This window comes from Mobula hypostoma, chromosome 16, assembly GCF_963921235.1.
Source record: "Mobula hypostoma chromosome 16, sMobHyp1.1, whole genome shotgun sequence".
NCBI lineage: Eukaryota > Metazoa > Chordata > Chondrichthyes > Myliobatiformes > Myliobatidae > Mobula > Mobula hypostoma.
The window spans coordinates 34,831,035-34,858,038 of NC_086112.1; the positions used below are offsets into that span (position 1 = coordinate 34,831,035).

A 27,004-nucleotide genomic window follows, 5' to 3' on the forward strand; every position below is an offset into this window, starting at 1 on the left:
TCATACTGAGAGAAAGGGTATTTACTCAGTTCATCCTTCAATTTTCTACATCTACAAATTGGGTGAGTTGGTAAGGTAATATACAGTATTGTATCCGAGGAAAGTTAGCATAGTATTTACAAAGGGGACGAATGCTTTTTCAGCCTCACAATTTTGGTTTTTAGTATTTAGTAAATTGTTGACAGGATTTGTAATTTTTCTTTTGATTTGACACTATACATAACGTTTTGTAGATTTGCTCAAAAATCCTACTTCCTTATATTTCAAATTCTAAAAATGAGAGTAAACTGTGGAGGTAGCTGTGGGGACTGAATACTTTTTCAAGGCACTGCACTTCATTCCAGTATAATAAATTGGCAATATACCATGGAGTTCATTTGCAATGTACTACCTAATGCTGTCAGTGTGGAGAGAATTGAGAAAGTAGAGGTGGAAAGAAACTTTGAAGAACTAGTCCTGCAGATTAACTTGCAGGTTAAGTTGGTAGTAAGGAAGTCAAATACAATGTTTGTATTAATTTCAAGTGGTTTCAAAAATTAGAGGAAGGATATAATTCTGAAGCTTTGTAAAGTGCTGGTCAGATATATTTTAAATTTTGTGAGCAGTTTTGGGCCCAATATCTAAGGAAATATGTGCTGACATTGGATAAGGTCAACAGGAGGATTATGAGAATGAGCCCGGGGATGAAAGAGATAACACATGATGGCTCTGGGTCTGGGCCTGTATTGAGCTCAGCTGGATCTCACTGAATCCTACTAAATACTCAAAAGCCTGGATGCTGTGGATGTGGAGAGGATGTTTCGAGCAGTGTGAGAGTCTAGAACCAGGCATAGCCTCAGAATAAAGGTAAACCATTTCAAACTGAGATGAGGAGAATTTTCCTTAGCCATAGGGTGGTGAATCTGTGGAATCCATTACCACAGACAGTTGTGGAGGCCATGTCATTTGGTATATTTAAAGTGGAGTTTGATAGGGTCTTGATTAGGAAGTGTGTTGAAGGTTATGGAGAGAAGGCGGGAGAATAAAGTTGAGAGGGATAATAAATCAGCATTGATAAAATTGCAGAGTAGATTCCATAGGTCAAATGGTTCTGTTCTAATGTCTTATGGTCTTATGTATTTCAGGAATCTGCCACATAACAAATTGCTCTACAGATGCTAATTTGATAAATACAAAAGTGGTTGTTCTCTCGTACTGGTATATTTCACTTTTGAGCATATCTATCTAATTTATTCAAATTCTGTTTATTTAGGATTATCTACAAGCAAGATACATTAATGGGTAAAAGAAAGGAGAAAGAGGGCTTAAACTTCAACAACACCTGGGCATCAATGCAAATCCTGTCATGTAGGAAATGTTCCAAAGTGCTTTACCAGTACATAATCACACATGAAACTAAAGGGACAAGGCTCATAGCCTGATCAAACAGATAAACTCTAAGGTTTTTGTTGATGTCAGAGAGACTGGAGAAATTTCAAGAAGTGGTAACAGTGTTCGAACCGTAACAATTAAGATATGTTTCTTCGGTTTGAAACAAACCAAGAAATGACTCCTAAATATGAATGCATTTTAGTTTACAGACAGCTGATTGTTTTGTTACTCTGTATTTTAACCATTGAAAGTCATACTCCTTACAGTGATATTATAGAATAAAGATTACAGTTATTACTCACGGGTATAATTTGGCCACACACCCCAATTGGCTCATGTCTTGTAAATGTGAGATAATCACCATCTAATAGAAAAGATTAATTTAACTTAATCACTAATTTATAACATGAGCAAGTATTTCCATAGTTCTGCAGCTCTGGTGTTTTATTTTGAAATAATATGTACATAAATGCATTCAGATGATGAAGACCAACCTGACAAACACCTTGTACTCTACACTATCTAAAGATATGCTAACTACTACTCTACCATACCCCCAAGAGCAACCCCTCTGTTTCATAACACTCCCCAGAACCCTACCATTTACTGTATAAATCCTACCTCCAAAATGCAGCATCTTACATATATCTAGAGTGAATGTCATTTGCCAAACTTCAACCCACATATTTACCTGACCAAGATACCCCTGTAATTTTGCATAAGCTTCTGCACTACCTAAAATACCTCCTATGTTAGTATAATTTACAAACTTACTAACCATACCCCGTATATTCCCATCCAAATCATTTACATGAATTACAAGCAACAAACCCTGTGGTACACCACTAGACACAGGCCTTTAATCATTTTACAGTTGTTATTAATTGATATTATTGTAAAAGAAATCATTCCCTTTAAAATTTAAAGTCAAGCTCTTTTTAAATTGCATATTGTAATATACCAATACCTCAACAACTAAGTGATTGTTACACTGATCAACGTACTACTGAGTATTTAAAAATAGGTGAAGTTGCTAAAAACGTTCAGCAGAACAGATAGCATTTGTGGACAGAAAAACAGTCAATGTTGTAAGTCCAAGGTCCCTTATCAGAATTCAAGACCTGCCGTGTTACTGTTTCTTTCACCATGGAAGCCACCTGACTTGATGAGTAAATTGGTAAACTGGTTTATTATTGCCGCATGTACCGAAGTGTAGTGAGAAAGCTTGTTTGGCATGCCAGATCATCACAACTGAGCATTGAGATAGTACAACGGAAACAACAGCAGAACATTATTGGTAATTCTTACAGTCCTAGGACTTAGGTTTAAAAGTGTAAAAGAATTATAATTATATTCATAGAATGATTATAAAAGGGTGGCACTGTAGAATAGCGGCTGGCGTAACACTTTACAGGGCCAACGACTGGGGTTCAGTTGCTGCCATTGTCTGTAAGGAGTTTGTATGTTCTCCCCATGACCATATGGATTTCCCCAGATGCTCTGGTTTCCTTCGACATTCCAAAGACGTACGGATTCTAAAAGGTTAGTAAGCTGTGGGCATGTTACATCGCTATCAGAAGCACAAAGAAACCCGTGGTCTATCTCCAATGTATCCTCGGACTGGATTGGTCATTGCCATAAACAACACATTGGACTGTATATTTTGATGTTTCAATGTACATGTGACAAATCAAGCTAATCTTTAAATCCTAATGGAAATAACAAGTAGAATTTCAGAGAGTAGCTTGCAACAGGTCGCCTCGCTCTTGGACCATGTTGCATTTCCAGCAGTTTCTGTTTTTATTTCAGATTTCCAGCAAATGCAATTATTTTTAGATTTGACCAAAGTAGTTTATTGTTTTGATGAAAGGTCTTCAGCAATTCTGTGGATTGTTCACAATATTGAAGAAGAGAGTCAATTCATCACAAATCTATAAGTTCTTGTGAACTTTTCAAAATGCAGATGAATGTGTGAATCCTTCATTTTATGGATTACTGCAAATCTTTACAGCAGTGGATGATTTTAATTTGTGATATTTAAAAATGCATTTTGCAGTTCAACTGATAACTTACTAACAAATTAAAACTTCGAGTTTGCAGTTTAAAAATATACAATAAAGTTGATATTAATATTAAGAAAGTAATATTCTAACACTGACTTAGGCTGTGTTGATTATTTACGATTCTAATAAGTACCAGAAATGGTTTCACATCAATGATCAGGAGTTTTCTGAAAGATTGAAATACACAGATTTAATGGACAAATGATAACTGATGTTTAAATTAGGTGTGCTTCCTTTATGATGCGTCTTGATTTCACTCACTAAAGCTGATGGTTTTACAATATATAATTAGATCTTGAAATAGATGAGAACATTTAACTTAGGAATTTGCAATGTCAGCTAATGATTATGTGACACTATGAGAATTCATTTGGATTAGGACCAGTTTAGAGTGGCATAGCTTCAATATGACGGAAGTTTTAACTTTAGCCTGATAGTCATTCGGTTTCAAGGGCACCAAATCAATGCCTGTGGAACTATTAAAAACCATTTCCTGCGTACAGTTTTCATAGGACTGAAGGCACATTTTGCTTTCATAACCTTGCCAGAATTCAAATTTAGTTTATTTCTGAGTAGAACGCAGCTATGGGGATGAAAACAAAAAACCGGAAATATGAAATTCCAAAAACATCAAAAATTCAATGAAGACAGCAAAGATAAAGAGTTTGTGAGTTGAACAACCTCACTTAATGAAGTCCATTTCATATATACAGAAAGTTGTCTGTAAAAGGCCAGCAATATCATGCAGGATCCCACCCATCATGTTTATGGATGGTTTGTTCCATTCCCATGAGAGAAGAGGCTTCACAGTATCCGCACTGGGACCACGAGACTCAAAAACAGCTACGTTTCTCAAGCCGTCAGGTTGATCAATACCTCCACCCATTACCCCACCCCTTCACCCTCCTCCACCATTATATACATATCACTTAGCTTCACTTTATGTACAGATAATCAGTCCGTGTACAGTATATAACAGTTACTTGTACAGTGTTTTATTGGATTGCTTTTATATTTTTATTTATTGTTATCTTTTTTATTGTATTCATTATGTTTCTTGTGTTTTTATGCTGCATTGGATCTGAGTAACAATCATTTCATTTTCCTTTACATTCATGTACTGAAGAATGACAATAAAGTCTTGAATCTTGAATAAATCCATGGTTCTTGTCAATTAAATCATACATTCTGGTGTGGAAATCTCACTATTCTTAGCTAAGTATTCCTTTATATAGTTTGGCCTACTAATCATAAAAACAAATTGCAAAAACATGTTTCTACTGTATACCACTTGCTGATATCTTTTGGAGCTCCAAGTTCTGAGTTATGTTTTCTTCTTTGCTAACAGATCTCAGCTGTCATGGTAACTAGTGACATCAATTACCCCAAACTGAGCAGCACATACAACACGCTTGAGGAACTCAGCATGTCAGGCAGAATCTGACTTTTCGAGTCCCTCTGGTATTTCTGATGAAGGCTCTCAGCCTGATACATTGACTGTTTCTTCCTCTTCATAGGTGCTGCCTGACTTGCTAAGTCCCTCAGCTGTTTATATGTTGCTGAAGGCTTCCAGCATTAGCAGAATCTCTTGCGTGTATCATTTTCCCAAACTTCCCTGCAATGGGGAGTAGGACAGTATCCTCGGTAACCTATGCTGTAAAATGGATTAGCATGGATATTTGGAAATGCTGAATTAATTCCACTGTGATGACGCTCAACTTCACCAACATTTGTTATCTAAGCTCACAAATAAATAATGACTATCATCAGTGGATGCCTAAGTAAGCATATATCAGCAAAATGTTAATGCTTACGGCAAATTTAGAGAATAAAGCAGCCATAAACCAATATGAACAATAATAATCAGTTTAGGTTTTTAGGAATACAGTCATAAATCATGATGTCCTTATTTTATTTTTGAGTTCATTGGATATGGATACCCTTGTCTTACTGCTACCATTAAGAAGCAGGTGCAGGAGCCTGAAGACACACACTCAATGATTCAGGATCAGTTTCTTCCCCTCTGTCCGATTTCTGAATGGATAATGAATCCATGAACATTACCTCAATATGTTTTCCTCTCTTCTTGCACTGTTCACTTAATTTATTTTAAGTTTATACGTTTGTACATATTTCTTTTGTAATTTATAGTTTTTTATGTAACATACTGCACTGCTGCCACAAAACAACATATTTCACAACAAACGGCAGCGATATCAAACCCGATTCTGGTTCTTTTGCTGAAATGCCATCATCTATTGTCCAGCTCTGACCGTCCCTACACTGAGGAATCAAACATATTGCTAGTACTGGAGGCAAATATAGGGGTATAATTGAAAATTTTAAATAATTTGACATTCTAACCAAACAGTTCAAGGGTTAGGGAGATCAGTTAACATTTGTACTGGGAGTAATATACTAAGACAATTTGTTTCTGATTCTGAAAAGGCAGATTGCAATAACTTGGCCCAAAATAAACATTCTTCCACAAACATTCTTACATTATTAGAAAGTTCCCACAATGTTTATTTCAAGGGCAGACCACTTAACACAGTTATTGAGTATAAATTAAAGCTTACCAACAGGAATTGTGTATCCTTGGATTTTGTCAGCCCAGCCAGCATAGTAACGTATTGTTTTAATTGAAGCATCTAAGTCAATAAAGTATGCTTGAAGGAAGAGCTTTCCAGCATCAATAGATTCTATTGTCTTAAATAAAAAGGGAAAACTCAGTATGATGATGCATATTTAGTTCAATTTTAATAATTTTGCAAAATTGACCGATGAAACATTAAATAACTGAAGAATTTAAATTAATCATAATTTAAGAATTGTGGTATAAGGATATTTCTATCAATTATTTACACTGATGCAATTCAGTATAATTTTACTGTTCTTTGAAAATCACGGACTTGATCACGGACAATAAATAATCTTTAGTCTATCCATTGCTAATCTTTACACTTTCTCTTATTAATTATTAAAAGAAAAATAGTGTAAGTATCTCATGGGGCTTTAACTGGAAAATATCAATCAGCTTGTGATTATAGCAGCGTCGAATGGTGTGTACTAGAGGGTAGGAAACCCAATTTAATAGTGCTTCTGTGACAATGAATACATTCACTGGAGCTTTAAGCAACATCCTGGTGGTCACAATTGACATGACACTTAACAATAACAACTATTATGGATACAAGAATAGATCAGACACTGGTATCTTCTGGTATGTGACACATTTTCTGGCACACCATTGCCATCTACAAGAGACAAGTACAAGTTAAGATTGTGATGAAGTACCCTCCACCTCCAACTGTGCACAAGAAGCTCATCATCCTCCAAGACAAAGCATTCTGCTTGACTGGCCCCAAATCTGTATCTCTGAACATTCATTCTCTTCATGAATAATACCTAGTGGCTGCAATGGGGACCTTCTACAGTTGCTCACCCAGGCAACTTTGATTGCTGCTCCTATGACACGTATACTGTAGATAGGGTAAAAGCAAGCAGGGTTTTTCCACTGAGGTTGGCTGGGACTACAATTAGAGGTCATGGGTTAAGGGTGAAAGGTGAGAGGTTTAAGGGGAACGTGAGGGGAAACTGCTTCACTCAGGTTGTGGGAGTGTGGAATGAGCTGCCAGCACGGGTGGTGCATGTGAGTTTGATTTCAATGTTTAAGACAAGTTTGGATAGGTACATGGATAGCAGGAATATGGGGCGGGGGGGCTATTGTCTCAGTGCAGGTTGATGGGAGTAGGCAGTTTAAATGGTTTCAGCATGGACCAGATGGGCTGAAGGGCCTGTTTTTGTGCTGTATTTCCTTATAACTCTATGACTCTAACCCCCCCCCCCCACCTTTACCACCAACACAAGGTTAGAATATCCACCATGAATGATGAAGTCCCTGGAGGTACTGAAGGATAGAGGAGCTAGATGTAAAAGTCCAAGGATCATTGAAGATAGCAACACAAATAAAAAAAAGGTGGTACACATATAATGGATATTATAAATGTGCAGGGATATTGTAGTACAATTTTATGAAACATTGGCTTGGCCACAGATGGAGGTCTATTCAAGTTACCAAACATGAAGTGCTGCCTGCAGTGGTGAGAATGTTGTGGAGACTTGTTAGAATGTTATCTGCAATGGAGCATTTCAGTTCTAAAGAGAGACTGGACCGGGTTGGTTTATCTTGGAGTAGAGGAGGTAGAGGAGGGACAGGAGTAATGTTTACAAAAGTATGCCGGGCATTAATTAGATAGTTAGTAAGAAACATTTCTCCAGAGGGGAGATGTCTGAAATCAAATGATATAGGTTTAAGATAAGGAGATAGACGGATTAGAAGGGATCAGAGAAAGGATTTTTGCTCCCAGATGGTGGGTTGAAATTTGGACAGCAGATGGTGGAGGCAGGGACTCTCACAACATTTAGGAAGTATCTAGAGAGACTCCTGAATCACCAAATCACAGCAGGATATGGACCAAATGGTAGAAAATGGAGATAGCACGTGTGAGTACTCAATGGACAGTATGGATATGATGGGTCCAAGAGTCCCTATCCGTGTTCTATGACTTGATGACTCTTTATGGCTGAACAGTGGATCATTGTAGTCGAATTAATGAAGTATTTTCAAAAGGATTTGATCTTTGGTGGAAATCAATTATTTGACCTCACACCTGTTCTAAAACAGATTACAGGCTGTTTCATATTGGAATACACATTGATCACAATGGTCTTCATAGTTGTGTGCTTTAGCATTATGCAAAGAAATGTACCTTCTTCTTAATAGTTATCAGTCAAATCATTGACCACCACACATGATAAAATATTACAGCAGTGTTTCCCAATAGGGGCGTTTATGCGTCTTAAGGGGGCATGGGGAAGGTGGTGTTCAAGAATCTTGCGGTGGCAGTAAGTTGCACCCTAACTTGAGCCACGAGACCTTACTGATCGTTAGCAGAGCAGGCACTTCTAAAAAAAGGATGAGGCACTGGAACACGGGAAGAACCATAGCTTTGCAAATAGTGAACACACATCATCAAAAATATGAAATAGAACCAATCAGTAAACCTGCCAAGGTGTTCAAAGCGACAATGTCTTCTTATATTCAAAGAACCATCTTTGGGGATTATTACATGATTGGTCAAACATGCTAACTAGAATAGTATAAAGTTAGCTTACCGAACACCCGCTCTATTCCGACTAACATTCAAATTCCAATCTGAATCCTTGACAACGTATGTTTCGCTGTTGTGATCATCTTCATCTTTGTCTCACTGTTCCTTTCTGTGCCACTACCATTGTTCCATCTATGCCAACTCACTTCCATCATCATTGTCTGATAGGAATTCCCTATTTGTGTTATTTCTTAATTTTAATTTAGCCTCATTAATGATGAATAAATATGTATGCCACATTTTAATGAGTTTGAAGGTGGTGATGCCTTGAATTCTAATCCTGCTAAGAAACAGATACTACAGGAAGTGTGTCAATACAATGTTACATACCCGGAATTTGGTTTTATTATGTTCCTATCAGATCAGTGATGCCCCATGAGTCTTATTTGTAATAGTGTACTGTCTAACGAAGGCATGAAACCATCAAGATTGCAGGAACACTTCCGTAAGAGACACCTTAAACCCCCCCAGTTCCAGAAAATGAAAGAAGCATTTAAAAGGCATTGCACATTCAAGTCATTTGCCAAGAATTCTAAAAATGACCTTGATAGCAGTCGCATTGCTTCTTATAACATTTCCAAAATGATAGCAAAGTGTGGAAAATCTCATAGATTTGGTGAAAGGTTAATAATGCCTGCTGTATCAGAAGTGCTCACCACTGTTCTCAAAATAAATACCAGTACTTTAAAATCAATTCCTCTGAGTAATAACTCTGTAGCTCATTGTTTTGATGAAATGAGAGAAGATATTGAGTATCAACTATGCACAGAGCTACAAAAAACAGAATTTGGTATACAACTGGATGAGTGAACTGTGTGAGACAACAAAGCATTGATAATGGCATATGTACGCTTGATCTAAAATGGGAAAGTTTATGAAGAGATTCTCTTTTATAAAAAGTTAAAAACAAATATCAATGGAGAATCAATCTACGACAAGCTCAAAATATATATTGAGGATAAATGTATTCCGATTAGGATGTTGACTTCTTGTGTAACAGATGGAGCACCATATGTGACACACATCGCCATGTGGCATTTATGAAAAAAGAAATTCCAAGTCAGTTTGCAATGCATCGTGTAATTCATTGTCGACGTCTCACAGCCAAAAACCTCAGCCACTGACTTTTTTCAAGCAAGACTCTTGTAATATCTGCTATCACCAAAATTAATGCTCATCCATTAATTAGCAGAATATTTTGTCAGTTATGCCAAGGTAATGACGAAGAGTTTGAATGCTTGCTTCTTCACACTGAAGTGCATCAGCTGTCAAAAGGCTGCTGCTTAGCACATTTCTTTGATCTTTTAGACACTGGTTGAATATTTGCTCAGAGCCGACAAGAGCTTAGGGGACAAGCTTGAACTTTTATGTGGAGATGTGACATACCTAGCCCATCTGTATGACAAAATGAACATTCTAAATATGAAATTGGAGGGTGAGAATTTTAATTTAATCCAGGCAAAAATGCAGTGTCCACTCTTATCAGAAAATTGGAAAAATATAAGCAAAACATTGGAAAAAGAATGTTCTCACAGTTTCCCTGCATGGCACTCTCTTTCACAGATGGTGGTTTGCAAGAGTACTGCTTACACCTGCAGCCATTGAAGATGGAATTTCAGAATTGATTCAAGGATTTGAATAATTTGGAAATTCCGGACTGGGCAGATAAACCATTTCTTTACAAGGTGGAGGAATAGGAAGGGAGCTTGCAAGAAGAAATTATCGTAATTCAGAATGATGAAGAAGCAAAAATGCTTTTCAAAAATATTGGCTTTTGTGATTTGTGGCTGCACTATCATGCAAAGTTTCCTGGTCTTTGGAGAAGTGCCAAACTGCTGTTCATTGCATTTCCATCCTCCTACCTTGTTGAAAGAGGCTTCAGTGCAGTGAACCACATACTCACAAAAAACAGAAACTGCTTGGACATTGTTACATGTGGAAACTTAAGGCTTTTGCTGTCACATCTTGAACCAAAATTTCAACTCTTGCTAAAAACCATCAAGCTCAAAGATCGCATTGATATTGAAGCTGCTGTACAGTGCACATATTCTGTTTAAGCTAGGTTTAAAGAAAAATAAAAATTTAAAGCAGAGACATTTTTCTCATGTTAAAATATGGTAGACATCTTTTTACACTATGGGGGCGCTGGAAAGTATATTATGCCTAAGAGGGGTGTTGGCAAGTATGAAGGTGCTTTAGGGAGGTGTTGGCAAATAAGAAAGTGCTTTTGGGGGACATTGGACTAAAAAAAGGCTGGCAAACATTGTACTACAGGGTTCACTAATTTTAACCAGGAGTAGTATATAACTTTATGGAAACTGTGGAAAAAGAAGTAATTTGCACAGGAATTGAGAAGTTATGCTAAATTCAAGCTCTGGCTATTTGTTATGTGTGACATCTGTACAATGGTGAGTCAATACAATAATTCTGGAATCTTCATGTGTACAAATGTGGAAGTGTAATATGAAAACTTACACTCAGTACAACACGATCTCGTTCCATTAGATCAGCAAGTTTATTTAAGAGCCTTCCTCTTTGAGAAGCGTCCATCCTGCGCCACACTGATCCAATCTGAAAGGCATCTCTGGCTGCCTTTACAGCCTTATCAACTTCCACCTTAAGGGAAACAATTCATAACCTAAGCTGTTACTCTGAGATTTTATGACAGTTGAACAGTGTAGGAAAAGCACTGTTTAAGCATTTTAATAACTTATAATACAGTTTTTAAAATAAAAACATTTCATAATAAAAAGCATTTTCGAGAAGCAAAAAAAAATGCAGATGCTGGTAATCTGAAATAAAAACAGAATTTGTTGGAATTATTCAGCGGACCTTTGGCCAAAAGAACAAGGTTAATATTTAAGATCCATGGCCTTTCATTAGAACAGTGTCAGCTGAGGTTTGAAACATTAACTCTGCTTCTCTTTCCTCAGATGCTGCCTGACCTGTTGAGTAGTAATAGCTAACTTCAACGCTTGAAATAATGGCCATATAAGTGCACAATTCATCATTCTCACCCATCCTTCCATCTTTGTACTTCATAGTGTAAGCATTTTGACAAGTCAAAAGGCACATTAAAATAAGGATTTGAAAAATGGAAAAAAAATTACAGCTGATATTGTTTAAAGGAAATAAGGCCAGAACTTTAGCATCCATTTTTGTAGGTGATTATTGACCATCTATTCCTTTGATACAGCAGGCAAGAAGAGCAGATTCAGAGTGATACTGCAGCTATGGCAGAATCAATGTCCCATGCAATGATTCCTCAATTTACAGATGTTTGATGTATGATTTTTTGTTATAACACCATTGACTCTTCGGGCTATCCATCTTCAATTTATGAGGCAATACCTTACTACAGTGACTAGCGTGTCACTCTCATCACTAGCCATTCAATGTAGCCTTGTTACACTTTGCCCAGTCTTTTTAATTAATAAGATTTCACCTATTTTAACATATCCCATCTTAAATTAAAATGCAGCTGTAGCTAAACCTAAAGTAAGCAGCGAAGATTTGCTAATGAAAATAAAAGATCAAATGCATATTTGAGGCTATGACTCCATTCATGATATGCTCTGAGTGTGGTTGTTGGTATAGCTGAAATGTATGTGTGTGTGTGTGCACGTGCATGCATGTGGTTTAACAAGTGGTAAGAAAAGGGACTTATTTAAGCAGCAACCAGAAGAGTATGTGTTGAAAGAAACTACTGTGATTATAGTTTGCAATAATCTCTGTAACCATCCACATTCGAAAGCTGCAAGGAAATGAGGCTACATTCAGTATTATACTTTGGAACTACACATACAGTACTTAAAATAACAAGTGTTTGAATTTTTGTACTATAATTAAGTACTTACAGGAAGTGAACTTAAGTTTGGAAGCTATTAGACTATAGTTTAAGAACACGAAATGAACTGTAGGCTGACCTTCCTAAAAATCATACTTAGTTTACTGTTCAATCAGATCTTGGCTGATCTGTATCACAAGTCAATTAGATCTTGAGCATAGGAAAATAACTAGTTCACTAATGCTCTTTAAAGAAAGATGTCTATTATCCTTGCCTGGTTTCTGACTTCAGTTTCACATCAACATATTGCAATTAATACAATGAAATGACTTGAATTCAACAAATACCAATATAGTCAATTTAAAAGGTTCATGGTCACTTTCTTGGAGAAAATAAGGTGGATAAAAATGCCAGCCTTGATATCATCACTCATTATTAACTTAACTTGGGGCACCACGGTAGCGTAGCAGTTAGCATGATGCTATTACAGCTCAGGGGGGATGTACAGAGACTCCAGCGCTGGTCGGTAAGTAATCGGATTTGTCTGGGGCTGCAGGTGTGGCATGGATTGAAAGTCTGGAAGGGCATACTCCGAATAAAACCATAACTAAAACATTATTAACAGGGTTTACCACCAGGCTATAAAAGTAAAATAATCTACTTAGATCTCAAGATAAGATTAGGACATTTCAAAGGTAAACGGGGTTGAAATTCCTCACTATGATTTAAGATTCAAAAGCTGGAAAAGTTTAATTTAAAGCAAACCGATCAGCTATCGATTTCCAATATTTCCTATTTGTAACGTTCTGTGTGTTCATATAATTGTCATGCAGTGTACATGATGAGGAATGGGGAAAGAATGTTGGGGGTGGGGGGAGAAACTTTCTACTTTAGGAAAGTTGGCAAAATGCAACACCTGTAGAAACAGTTTCCTTAGCAGATTGACGAGGGTAATTGGATTTAATCTAATTCCTTCATGGTCAGAGAAAATCAGTGTGAAGGTAATGTAATCTTGAATCAATACCTTTATATTTAGAAAAACAGAATTCTCCCTTTTAAAAAGAATAATTTAATTTGCACAAACCATTTTACTTGAAATTTCATTTTTACAATTTTGTCTTTAGAAATCAGAACAAATTTCAGTAAACTAACAAAAGCAGTAAAGGCCATGTTTCCTCTGTGCAATTCTTTGTGTGTTTGAGGAACGAAGTTCAATTTACTTATAAAAAATTGTTTTTTGGATTATTTTAATGATATTTGGTCTCCTCGTTGCCTTTTACAATTTTGGCCTTTTTTGCCGGATGGTTACTACCATAAGCTTCTGGTAACGAAGCAGGGGAAATGATTTAAGCCACTTGGATGATCACCCAATCACATTCTCTAATTGCTGATTTAAAAAAAAATCAACACTTGCATTCAGAAACTACAACAATAAATGCATTGAATTGCAGAAGCACTATGGTTTACAAAAGACGTAAGCAGTTACAGTAAGAAAGCCACCAAACTCTGCATCTAACTCTGTCTGATGACGACAGAGAATGTACTTAATTTTGACTGTACTATCATTCAGGATTGATAGGCAGAGGCAAAAGCTGGACAGTCAGGCTTTCAGAACCTAAATTTGCATTGGAGTGCCAACTGTTTCTCCCAATCCCATCTTCTTGGTCCAGCCAACACCTGCAAATGGCGCTTCCGTGGTGCTCTCAGGCGGGGAACTTTCAAGATTTGACTTAGCAATAATGAACATATGCACTTTAGGGAAGTTTACAATTCAAAAGTAATTGACAATAATTATGATTGCATTATTTTATGCCCTTTTTAGAGGTAGTGGTCACAAGTATTGAAAGATATGCCAGTGAATAAATTGATATTTGCTCTATTGATAGAACACCATTTTGGATATGTTGTGCTTGTTGAATACTGTTGTAATTGTACTCTAATTTAGAACCTTGAAACTTGTACACCATTGAAGAGTTTTGAAAGAGACAAGTAACTTTTCACAAAGTATCCAATTCTGTGTTATTTTCATAGTTACATGGCTGGTCCAACTAACCATACACTTCAGAAGTCACTTTATTAGATATACCTCTACACCTGCTCTTTAATGCAAATATTTAACTAACCAATCATGTGGCAGCAATTCAATGCATAAAAGTATGTAGTCATGGCCAAGAGGTACAGCTGGTGTTCAGACCAAACATCAGGATGGGGGGGCGGGGGGGGGGGGAAATATGATCGAAGTGACTTTGACCATGGAATGATTGTTGGTGCCAGACAAGGTGGCTTAAGTATCTCAGAAAATGCTGATCTCCTGGAATTTTCATGCACAACAGTCTCTAGAGTTTATAGAGAATGGTGCAAAAAAAAATCAGTGAGCAGCAGTTCTGTGGGTGAAAACACTTCGTTAATGAGAGAGATCAGAGGAGAATGAACAGTTTGGTTCAAGCTGACAGGAAGGCAACAGTAACTCAAATAATCATGCGTTACAACAGTAGTGTGCAGAAGAGCTTCTCTGAATGCACAACATGTCAGACCTTTTAGTAGATGGGCAACAGCAGCAGAAGACCATGAACATTCACCTAGTGGCCACTTTATTTAATGTACTTATTTTTACTTAGTGATACAGCACAGAAGGGGCCCTTTCGACCCAATGAGTTGCATCACCCAGCTACCAGCTGTTTAACACTAGCCTATTCATAGGACAATTTACAATGACCAATTAACCTACTAACTGGTACGTCTTTGGACTGTGGGAGGAAACCGGAGACCCTGGAGGAAACACATATGCTCACGGGAAAGACATACAAACTTCTTGTAGAGGACGACAGAACTGTACTTTGAACTTTGATGCCTTGAGCTGTAATAATGTCACATTAACCGCTGCGGTATGGTGCACAATAAAGTGGCCACTAAGTGTATAAGCAAAAGTGACCACTTTTGTTACTCATGAGGACTCAGTGATTGTTCAATTCTGCATTTTTTCCTATCGCTGTGACTTCCACGCCATCATTCATCAGGTACAGGAAAGAGCCTAGTGAATCTCCTCTGTCCTCTTATCTTTCCTCTGGATGACCAGAAACGCATGCAGTACTCCAACGATTTATTAAGTTATAAAAACTTCCGGTTCTTGTGTTCCGTGTCCCAACTAATTAAGGCCAGTATCTTATATGCTTTCTTAACTTTATTATCTACATGCACTGCCACTTTTAAAGATCTCTATGCCAAATAGATAATTTTACCTTCTGAATTCAGATTTATGATGTTCCTTAGTACATAATTTCCAAATGCAACCCTAATATCAAAATCAGTTATTGTCATCTATTCTCTGGTATTGAGGCTTCGTCCAACCAAAGCCACCACGAGACTCGGAATCATTAGGTTCTGCCAGAAACAGAGCATGGTTGAACAAATTATTGGTTTTCAGGTATTACTCAATGACATCAATTAAGATTCCTTCTTTTACTTTACAGAGGACTGTGAGAAAGTTAAAGGTACAAACTGATAAGATTGGATATTTTTGCTCTTTTGTATAGGTTAGATACACTTGAGTAGTCCTCTACGTGTGAGTAGGTGATAATTAAGTTATCACCTAGAAATAATGAAATACACTAATGATGAAATTTTTAAATCCTTCCCAATTTTTCCCCTTGGTTTGCCTAATGGTTTTCCCCCTCTTTTGCCCAATTCTATTTGAGTTATTTAGTCTTACATGTCTCAGTGGTAGCTCACAATTATATTTGTGATGAATCTATTAGTGAATAGCATTTAAAAGGAATGAAGTCTCTACAATAGTCAAGACTGAAGGTCATTACAATGACCATCTTAATTGAGATGTATTGAATACATTTTAATGAAGATGACCATTGTAGTAGCCTTCAGTTCTGACTGATTACTGTGAAAACATCATTGTTATTAAATGTTATTTGCTGATAGATTCATCACCAATATGATAATGAGCTCCTTAAAAAGTAATAGTTATATATATTACCCAAGCAAAGCTCTCTGGGGTTACTTTCAGATGATGCTGTTACAAAACATGAAAGTGATTTGGTGGTCTTTTGTATTCCATGTCTCTAAGATGATAACTACAGTAAGAATGCTAATATTCTCTTTTATCAATATGTTTTATCTAACTGAAGAGGCTACCAACATGGGATAGAGTTGCAATATTGGGGACAATCAATTGAAATTGAGCTGCATATTAAATGTCATAGAGGGTGGTGAACCTCTGGAATTGTTTAGCCCAGAGGGCTGAGGAGGACAGGTCACTGGGGGCTGGAAAGGAATTAGCCAGATACAGATATGCACAGCTGCATAAAATTGATTGCAAATTATAACCAGCTTTCAAATAAGTGGCAATTTGGATCATCATTTCATGCAGTCAGATGCAAATACTGTGGTTTAGTAATCCTAATTAATAAAGCTCATTTGAGGTTGATTGAAACTCCGCCCATGACAGTTCCAAGCCAAGCTGCAAAGGGAGGAGGTCTAGCAACCATATCCTGTAAAAACCCAGCACTAAACAAACGGCAACAGTAGCTCCAATGACAGCAGACCCTGGCAAGCTGCTGTCAGTGGCCTCTGTCCCAGTAGGGGTGATGGGCTTAAGTAAGTAAGCGGGTGATTGAGGCTGACTAAATATAGCACAATACTTGGTTACTGAAGAATTCAAGATGCCCAACTATAAAAATAAAACGGGAGGCAAGGACATCTGTGATAACTATTGTACACTCAGTGGCCACTTTATTAGCTATTCCTGCACGTAATAAGTGGCCACCGAGTGTAGGTTTGTTGTCTTCTGCTGCTTTAGCCCATCCACTTCAAGGTTCAACATGTTGTGCATTTTGAGATGCTTTTCTGCACACCCCTGTTGTAACGTGTGGTTATTTGAGTTACTGTCGCCTTCCTGTCAGCTTCAACAGTCTGGCCATTCTCCTCTGACCTCTCTCATTAACAAGGCATTTTCTCCACAGAGCTACTGCTTACTGGATTTTTTTTTCTTTTTCCCTTTTCACATCATTCTCTGTAAACTCCAAAGACCCGTGGATGAAAATCACAGGAGATCAGCAGTTTCTAATATATTCAAATCACCTGTCTAGCACCAACATTCACCCCATGGTCAAAGTCACTCGAGCACATTTCTTCCCCATTCTGGTGATTGCTCTGGACAACAACTCTACCTCTTATCCAAGCCTGCATGCTCTTTTTTTTTGCATTGAGTTGCTGTAATATGACTGGCTGATCAGATAATTGCATTACTGAACAGGAGTACAGGTTTACAGGTGTACATAATAAAGTGTGCTAAATAATGCCGAGTGTATTGTTTAGCACATCAAGAAGGAAGATTATAATGTAGTTAGGAAACAAGATAAGGTCTGCAAATGCTGGAAATCCAAGCAACACACACAAAATGCTGGAGGAACTCAGCAGGTCAGGCAGCATCTATGGAAAAAAATACAGTTGACGTTTCCGGCAGGAGTTTGGAGTCAGTTTCCCATTGCAGCAATCTGCCTACCACCAAGAAGGAAAGAAAGCTTACTTTCCACAGTGCTTTTGATGCCACCATTTATATTTGATAGTCTCTCAGAGTCCAACCCTACACCTCCATCGTGAGAGGTGGAACTGGGTAAGATTGGCCAACCAAGGTTCTGGTGAAGCTGTACAGGCCAATACACTATATAGTGGATACAATGGATTACAAAAGCATTGATGAACTCCAACCATACCATTGACTTTGGACAGTGGATACAACAGGTCATTAGCGACCTATGTTAAACTGGGAACTAATGGCTCAAGAAGATGAAGAAGAAGAAGAATTTACATTTGATTAAGCAGTTCAGAAGGGTAGCACTGGTGTCATGTAGGAAGCTGAAGACATTTTATAGTAACGGGAGTGTAATGACATATAGTTTTCGTGATGTTGATTGAAGAACAAGTACTTGCTTACATGGTATCTATAACACCCCTGCAGTCTAAAGTAGAACCATAGAATCTTCTGCAATGTCTCAGAAAAGATATAGCATTAGTTTAATCTCTCAGGCAAAAGACATCAAAATCAGTACAGTACTGAGCAATCCTTCAGCACTACACTGGAATGACAGCCTAGATATTTATTCCAATCTTTTGGATTACATTTCAAACAGAGTCTTCTGAATTATGGACAAGAGTGTGACTAAGTGAACCATAATGACAGGAATATTAAACACTTGCAATCAGACATCTGGAATCAGAAGCTGGGTCTTATTCTAGGTATTGAACTTACAATAAGTATACTATAACTGTAGTTTAAAGTTACATTTTAAAAATAATCAGATACTTTATTGGATCACCTCATAAATCACCTTCTAATTTTCTAATTGAAGCAAAAGTCTCCTATTAGATTCTGCAGATGATGGAAATTCAGAGCAACACACAAAAAATGCTGGAGGAATTCAGCAGGTCAGGCAGCATTTATGGAAATGAATAGGTCGTCAATGTTTTGTCCAAGACCCTTCATCCTATTTATTGCTGTAGCTTTACAATTAACCACCAGACACTAGACCACACAGGGGCGGCTGGCACTTTATTTGATCTACTCTTGTGTGACCTCCAATGATCTCCATGCTTTGTGGTATAATTGCAACGCAGCAAGAACGCATTCCCAATCTTCAGATAACAATCTGGTGGCTCCAGTGATTAACCAAAAACAATAGATGACCTAGCAATATAATACACATCAAATGTTACCAACTTTTGTAAAGAACATTGCAATAAAAGTGTATAAATAAGTTTTATATATAAAAATGCTCTTCAATATGATTAAATAACCAAAATTCATAGAAGATAGAATCTAGAGGTTTTTAAAGTGTATTAAAATTAATTTAACTGTATCTATTAGAAACAGAGAAACATAGAAAACCTACAGCACAATACAGGCCCTTCGGCCCACAAAGTTGTGCCGAACATGTCCCTACATTAGAAATTATTAGGTTTACCTATAGCCCTCTATTTTTCTAAGCTCCATGTACCTATCCAAATGTCTCTTAAAAGGCCCTATCGTATCCTCCTCCACCACCGTTGCCGGCAGCCCTTTCCACACACTCACCACTCTGAGTAAAAAACTTACCCCTGTACCTCCACCCCAGCACCTTAAACCTGTGTCCTCTTGTGGCAACCATTTCAGCCCTGGGAAAAAGCCTCTGACTATCCACATGATTAATGCCTCTCATCATCTTATACACCTCTATCAGGTCACCTCTCATCCTCCGTCGCTCCAAGGAGAAAAGGCCGAGTTCACTCAACCTATCCTCATAAGTCATGCTCCCCAATCCAGGCAACATCCTTGTTAATCTCCTCTGCACCCTTTCTATGGCTTCCACATCCTTCCTGTAGGGAGGCGACCAGAACTGAGCACAGTACTCCAAGTGGGGTCTAACCAGGGTCCTATATAGCCGCAACATTACCTCTCAGCTCCTACATTCAATTCCACGATTGATGAAGGTCAATACACCGTATGCCTTCTTAACCACAGAGTCAACCTGTGCAGCTGCTTTGAGCATCCTATGGACTCGGACCCCAAGTTCCCTCTGATCCTCCACACTGCCAAGAGACATACCATTAATACTATGTTCTGCCATCATATTTGACCTACAAAAATGAACCTCTTCACACTTATCTGGGTTGAACTCCATCTGCCACTTCTCAGCCCAGTTTTGCATCCTATCAATGTCCCACTGTAACCTCTGACAGCCCTCCACACTATCCACAACACCTTCAACCTTTGTGTCATCAGCAAACTTACTAACCCATCCCTCCACTTCCTCATTCAGGTCATTTATAAAAATCACGAAGAGTAGGGGTCCCAGAACAGATCCCTGAGGCACACCGCTGGTGACCGACCTCCATGCAGAATATGACCCATCTAGAACCACTCTTTGCCTTCTGTTGGCAAGCCAGTTCTGGATCCACAAAGCAATGTCCCCTTGGATCCCATGCCTCCTTACTTTCTCAATTGTTATACGTAAAACATGCTTTTTCATTTTCTTGACTGCTAAGTTTAATAGTTTGAATGCTGTGAATTAGCGGCAGCAAAACTACTGCCATTTGCTGTCAGTACCCTTTGAAACTCCTGCAACTTTGAGATTTCTGTGCATATATTTGCAAATGAAACAAAAATCCCAAAGTGTTGTCAGTGACTCGCTTGCCAGCCACACTCGATGCTTCAAATCCAGATCATGGAATGGAACAAGGAATAAGAACCTGGCTTAATCCCCTATATCTAGGTTAATGGGTGCTCACCACTTGCTTACTGGGAAGTATGGGCTTTAACGTCACCACTATTTACTGGTCATTACCCTGTTAAAGCTGGGGAAGAACTACCCATACTTCTTTATTGTATGTGAGCTTTCCGGTAGGCCTGACAATTCATAAGTCATCTATCTGAGTATCCATGTCTCTGTCCATTTATTTATTCAGAGTTACAGAGTGAATCAGGCTTTTCCAGCCCAGCTGCCCAGCAACCCACCTATTTAACACTAGCCTAATCCCAGGACAATTTATGATAAACAATCAACCTACTAATGGGTACAACTTTGGATTACGGAAGGAAGTTGGAACACCCAGAGGAAATCTATACACCCATGGGAACAATTTCATAATACATGTTCATCTGTCTTTTTCTGCGGGTTGTCACTTGAAGTCCTCATCTGAATCACTTGAACAGTAAACGGACTCCGCTGGAATATTGACATCTGAGTTACCTTTTCATAGGTCTAACTTCTGCAATTGACCATCAGAGCTCTTTCCTTTCACTCTGTTCTCGGAGGACCCTGTGGTCCTCTGCTTTATGGAAGAACATACAACTCTTCTCCTTTCCACCTCCTACACCAAAGCAGCCACTATGGGGCTACAAAGCCACGGATTTTATTTTCCCCTTTGGTTATTGTAGGTTACTCGAAAGAAAAGCTGTAGCAGAGTGCTGCTGCATCCACAGTACAACTTTCCCAATCTAAATCCACATAAATGTAGCAGCAGCAATAGGCCAAGTGGTCCCTTGGGCCTGCCCTTCCATTCAATAAGGTCACATTTGGACTGATGGTGTATTCAGCTTCACACTCCAACCTATCCCCAGTCGCTTTCACCCCCTTGCTCTCTCCACCTTAAATATGTTTGCACAACAGCCACTCTCCTTGAGGAAGAGAATTCCAAAGATGCAAAAACTTCTGAGAAAAAAACTCCCACCTCTTCCATGTCTTAAATGATTGAACTCACCCGTCTTTTCTCAAATCTGTGCACTTTAGAATTTGACATTTCCACCAGGGAAAATAGACTTCACTATTAATGGAAAAATAAATTCCAGCATTGATGCTGCCCTTATCTAAATCTCTTCCATTTCCTGAACATCCACTCTCACCCCATGTTTCAGCTGCCTTTACAAGGATAGAGTTCCCCTTGTCCTCACCTACAAACCCATGAACCTCCGAGTCCAGCACATCATTCTCCACAACTACCACCATTTTCAACAGGATCCTACACCAAAGACATCTTCACCTCCCCTCACTCTACCCTTTCCATAGGGATCGCTCCCTCTGTAATTTCCTTGTCCATTCATTACTCCCCACTAATCTTGATCCTGGCACTTATCTATACAAGCGGAAGAAGTGCTAAACCCGTTCATTCACCTCCTCCGTCACCTCCATTCAGGGCCCCAAACAGTCCTTCGAGGTGAGGTAACACTTCACCTGAGAACCTATTCGGATTATCTACTGAATCCAGTGATCCCAATTCAGCCTCCTTTACATTGGGGAGACACAATGTAGATTGGGGGACCAGTGTCGAGCACCTTTGCCCTATCTGCATGAAGCAGGATTTCGCGGCCAACCATTTTAATTCCAATCCCCATTCCCATTCCAACATATTGGTCCATGGCCTCCTCAATTGCTATGATGAGGCCACTCTCAGGTTGGAGCAACCACACACCTCATATTCTGTCTGGGTAGCCTCCAACTTGATGAACCACTTTTACACCTTCTTCAAAGCCTATACATCCTCCCTGTAGTGTGCTCAACAGAACTTCACACAATACTCTAAAAGTGGTCTAACCAAAGTTTTATACCGCTGCTGCATGACTTATATACTTAGTGCACTGACTGTTAAAGTCAATAGTTACCAACCTACCTGCTTGTGTTTCCACTTTCAGGGACCTATCGACTAGTCCAAGATCCATCAGTACATCTACCATTTCTCTGCCCAAATTTCCAGCTGGTCTATTCCTTGCAGTTTCCATTAACAGTCTTCTTCGCTACACACAACCCTAACAAATTCTGTGTCATCTACCAACTTACTGCTCAGCCAGCACCCCCGCATCTCGCAAAAAACGAGGTCCGAGACACCTTTTGATACAGACCTCCAGCCCGAATAACACCCTCCTCCACTACCCTCTGCCGTTCATGGTCAAGCCAAATTTGAATCCAATATGCGAAACCTCTGTGAATCCCATGTGGATTAGTCTTCTGGATCAGTTGAGTGCTTGGCTGAAGTCCATAGCCCTTACGTTACCAGAGAAGACCCATACTGGACTAGTACTCCAGCTGTGATCGCATCAGTATCCTACGTAACTAAATCATAATCTATCTGCTTTTGCATTAACACATTATAAACAGTTTCTCTCCTAACCTCCTAAATGGCTGCAGTATAAACAATTGCCAAAATACATTTGCATTTACTTGTAGACGGTTTTCTGGCAACCCCTCCCACGCCTGTGATCTCTACCACCAAGAAGGTGCAGCAGTTAGTGATGTCGCCTCACGACTTGGGGGCTCTATCCTGACCTCAGATAACATCGACGTGGGGTTCCCACATTCTCCCCATGACTGTGCAAGTTTCCCCGAGTGCTCCACGTTCCTGCTGCATCCGAAAGATCTGCTGTCAGGCTAACAGGCTACTGTAAATCACCCTTTACTCCAGGTAACACACACAAAAGGATTGAAGAACTCAACAGTTCACACAACATCCTATGGAGGGAAATTGTTCCGCTTTCACTCCCATGTCTCCGCTTTACGATAGGTAATCCCCCCCCCCAAAAAAAAAAATCAGAGGGAAATTGGTGGGCATATAAGAGGGAAAGTTTTTGCGAATATAGGAGCGGAAGATGACTGATGGGATTTGCCAAAATGGTCTCACTTCGTCGTTGTACGCAGGGAAGTAGAGACAGATGTAAGAAGACCAGCGCGGCCGCAGGCGTAATTGAAATAACGAAGTACACCCACTTTATCGCCTTCTTCCACGTCACAGATTTTCTCTCCAGTGGCCGGGTTGTAGGTTGCAAACTTGTTGCCGCTGCTGGAATTATGCCATTCATTATTTATGAAGATCTGCAATAAAGCAAAAACACACGGAGTGGGCAGCAGCTCGAACTGGCACGGTACTTTCGCTGCCGCTTTCTTTGCTCGTATGTGTTCAACAATCTACCCTTGGTTAAGGGTAAATAGGTAGCGATCCACGGATCTACTTGCAGATCTGACCTTTAAGGTGATACTAAATTTCACATAAAGCGCGGGTCAAGATTCCAGATTGTCTGGTGTTTTGCGCAGATGCATCCGAATAATTTTTATTTTAAAGATCGCGGCAAGCTCGACGCTATTAGTAAATCCGCTTGATAGTAGCGGTGAGACAGAATTGTTCGTCAGGCCGGTTGACTGCCTTTTAGTCTCAACAGGTTGTTTCAACTTCCTCAGTTCTGCGAGAAGTCAGCATGTTCACCTTTTGTATTTTCTCGCCCCATTTATAAAATGCCACTTGTATATTAATCACTAGATTTTGTTTCTCGCTCTTAGCAATGTAAGGTAAACAATGTCTATAAACCCGACATTATTTTGGGGCTCTTCTGGATTAAAGTAAATGATGTTGGATTTCACTGTGGTCACAGATGGGAAAGGCAGGAGTGAGGGGGTTAGTTGTACGCTCATGGTCTGCTGCCGAAAGCTGGAAAAGTAAAGGAAGCTTGGAGTTAAGTGACCGCACTCACCTTTGTGTGTGTGATTTCCAGTTCAGACAATGGCACGGGCTGACTGAGAGGACTTGGCGCTGGGGTTTCGTAGCCGGCAGCTGGAGCACTCATGTCCTGCTGGTTTGTCCGTGTTCCTACAGTAGGCACAGTTCAAGTTCAGGCACCAGAAATAAAGCTTTCCAAATAATATACCCACCCCCCGCCCCTCTTTAAAAAAGTTTGTAGTACTTACCTGCTTTTGCTGTCAGTCACAAGATGTTGAAACAGAGTTTTTAAACTCTTGGAACATTCGATGAAACGATTGGCTGTAAGAACGATACAATACATGACACGTCCAAAGGGCAAATCCCCACCCCTCGGCAGCGGCATATAGAACAACCCAAGTCACGGCTGGTTGAAAACCATTCGTAATCTTTCCAATCAGTACTAGGAACGTGAGGTTACAAAATGTGATGGTAATGTATTTTGTTACAAAAACCTATGATCCGAGTAATCCTGCGAGATCTAAGTTAAAAGCAATTCTACTAGTCAGATTTTTAAAAAAATGCTTATTTTCCTCAATGCACTTAAATACCTTTCATTCTTTGAATCGGAAAACTGATCGACATAAATTAAAGCCAGGACTCAGAGTGGAACGATATGCTCCAGATCCCTCTGTGGGAACCATTCCTGTTCTTACTTCACAGGGTACCTATATCACCGTTTCTAGATTCGCTTTCAACTTCACCGAAATCTGGCTGCCTTTATTGGCTTTTACTGTAGTTGTCGTGATACCATGAATGGACATTAGTGCACCTGTGTCACTCGTCGTACTTCTCAAATGGGCACAGATAACTTACCCCATATGCAGGCGGAATTACTTTATACCGTCTGTGAATATTTTCGTCTAAACCAATTGATATGATCTATGAATCTTATTGTTTTAAGTGTTCAACATGGCCACTGCTCTGACTGACCTTATATTCACAATAAAACTTGGTAGATAAAAAAAAGTGCAGACACTGCAAATATGATACAAAAAAACCCCCCAGAAAATACAAGCAGGTCTGGCAGCATTTGTGGAAAGAGAAACACATTTCAGGTGGGGGCCTTTAGCAGTTTCTGCTGCTGTAGAGCTGAGCAATAACATGCTACATCCAATATCCTAGAAAGTTAGTCAAATTTGAAATGTGCCATAGCAATGTTTACTGGCATTATTATTTATGTTTTTTTTTGTAACAGAAATGTGTTAGTCAAAGGTGTATGTGGTAAAGTAGCACCAAGCTTGTGAATATGGCAGTGAGGAGAATAATAATAGACAACCAGGAAATGTAAGTTGTCAAAATGATCATAAAACAATAGAAAAACATTTATAGAGAGAACATGTGAAGTGATATATATCACGACAGAAAGAACGAGAGAAAATATAGTGTAAGCAGAATAATTCTGAAGAGTGTTAGAGACACAATGACCTGGAAGCATATGCAGGAAAAGCTTTTGACTGGCTGTAGATGTGAAGGGAGTAGCTAGTAAACCATATAGGATCCTGAGGTTTATAAATACAGGTAGAAAGAGCAAAAACAGCAACGTTATGTTGAGTGACACACACAAAATGCTGGAGGAACTCAGCAGGCCAGGCAGCATCTATGGAAAAAAAGTACAGTCGACGTTTTGGGCCAAGACCCTTCGGTATGTTGAACTGTTTGGGCCATAGCTGAAATACTCCGTAGAATTCAGATGATATTGGGAAGAACATATAAGTGATAGAGATGATATATAAACAATTTACTAAAATAGCTTTGGGCTTGAAGGAAGTCAGTTTTAAGAATACATTACAAACACTGGGGTTATTCCCTTTAGAGATTTAAGGTGTTTGAAATCATAACTGATCTGGGAAGGATAAACAGAGGTAAGCTGTTCCTACTAGAAGTTTAAGAAATAATAAGATGCACACTTGAATTACCAGGGTATAGAAGGCCACAGACCAAGTATTAATAAATGAGATTAGTATATATATGTACTTGATGGTAGCCTGGGCATAGTTGGCCAAGAGGTCTAATTCTGTGTTGTATTGTCTGGTGACCAAGTGGCACAAATTTAAACAGTCCTTTATGAAACAGGTCATTTGATCTGTAAAGGTGATGGAAACAGAATCAATAAAGGCTTTCAAAAGCAAATTTTGTAAGAATGCAATTAATTTGCTGGGCTAATAGAACTGACTAGATTGCTCTGCTAGAAATCAAGCAGGGACTCAATTGTCTGAGTGGCCTTTCCTGTAATTATTCTAAAATTTGACTATTCAACTTATATATATTGAAGTCATACAAACCGCACAGCCTGGTGACTGGATGTTTTGTCTTTTCATCGTGTTCTTGATTTCATATTTTATGCTGAAAAACTATTTTGGATTTCTTTTCTATGCGAAAGTGTTTTAGAATTTTGACCTAACATTGTCTTTGGTCATGTCACTACATTAATGTAGCTCATTTGATAAAATATGCTTTTGAAAATTTTCTATCCATCTTGCAAAACTCATCCATGGAATCCCAAAGTGTTGGTCAAACACTTGCCTGAGATACCACCTTTAAACTTTCCCCCTCTCATCCTAAATGAATGCTGTCTATTATTTGACACTAACAAGAGA

At 38.8% G+C, this 27,004-nt stretch overlaps 1 protein-coding gene and 1 long non-coding RNA gene across 4 annotated transcripts in view; one reads left to right on the forward strand and one right to left on the reverse strand.

The window, feature by feature from the left end:
- LOC134357329 (retinal dehydrogenase 2-like) overlaps positions 1-24,748 on the reverse strand; it is a 58,332-nt gene extending 33,584 nt beyond the window's left edge. The window contains exons 1-6 of the mRNA XM_063068746.1: positions 24,614-24,748; positions 24,400-24,515; positions 23,642-23,746; positions 11,084-11,224; positions 6,014-6,143; positions 1,674-1,735 (exon numbers count right to left, since the gene is read on the reverse strand). Coding sequence (XP_062924816.1) covers positions 1,674-1,735; positions 6,014-6,143; positions 11,084-11,224; positions 23,642-23,746; positions 24,400-24,492 — 531 coding nt within the window. The 5' untranslated portion in view covers positions 24,493-24,515; positions 24,614-24,748. The remainder of the gene's footprint in view (positions 1-1,673; positions 1,736-6,013; positions 6,144-11,083; positions 11,225-23,641; positions 23,747-24,399; positions 24,516-24,613) is intronic.
- LOC134357331 (uncharacterized) overlaps positions 23,768-27,004 on the forward strand; it is a 105,407-nt gene continuing 102,170 nt past the window's right edge. For 2 of the 3 annotated variants that reach the window (XR_010020595.1, XR_010020594.1), the window contains exon 1: positions 23,768-23,903. This is a non-coding gene — a long non-coding RNA (uncharacterized LOC134357331). Of the gene's footprint in view, positions 23,904-24,753; positions 24,837-27,004 lie in introns of those variants that run through there. The other variant, XR_010020596.1, reaches the window with a different exon arrangement.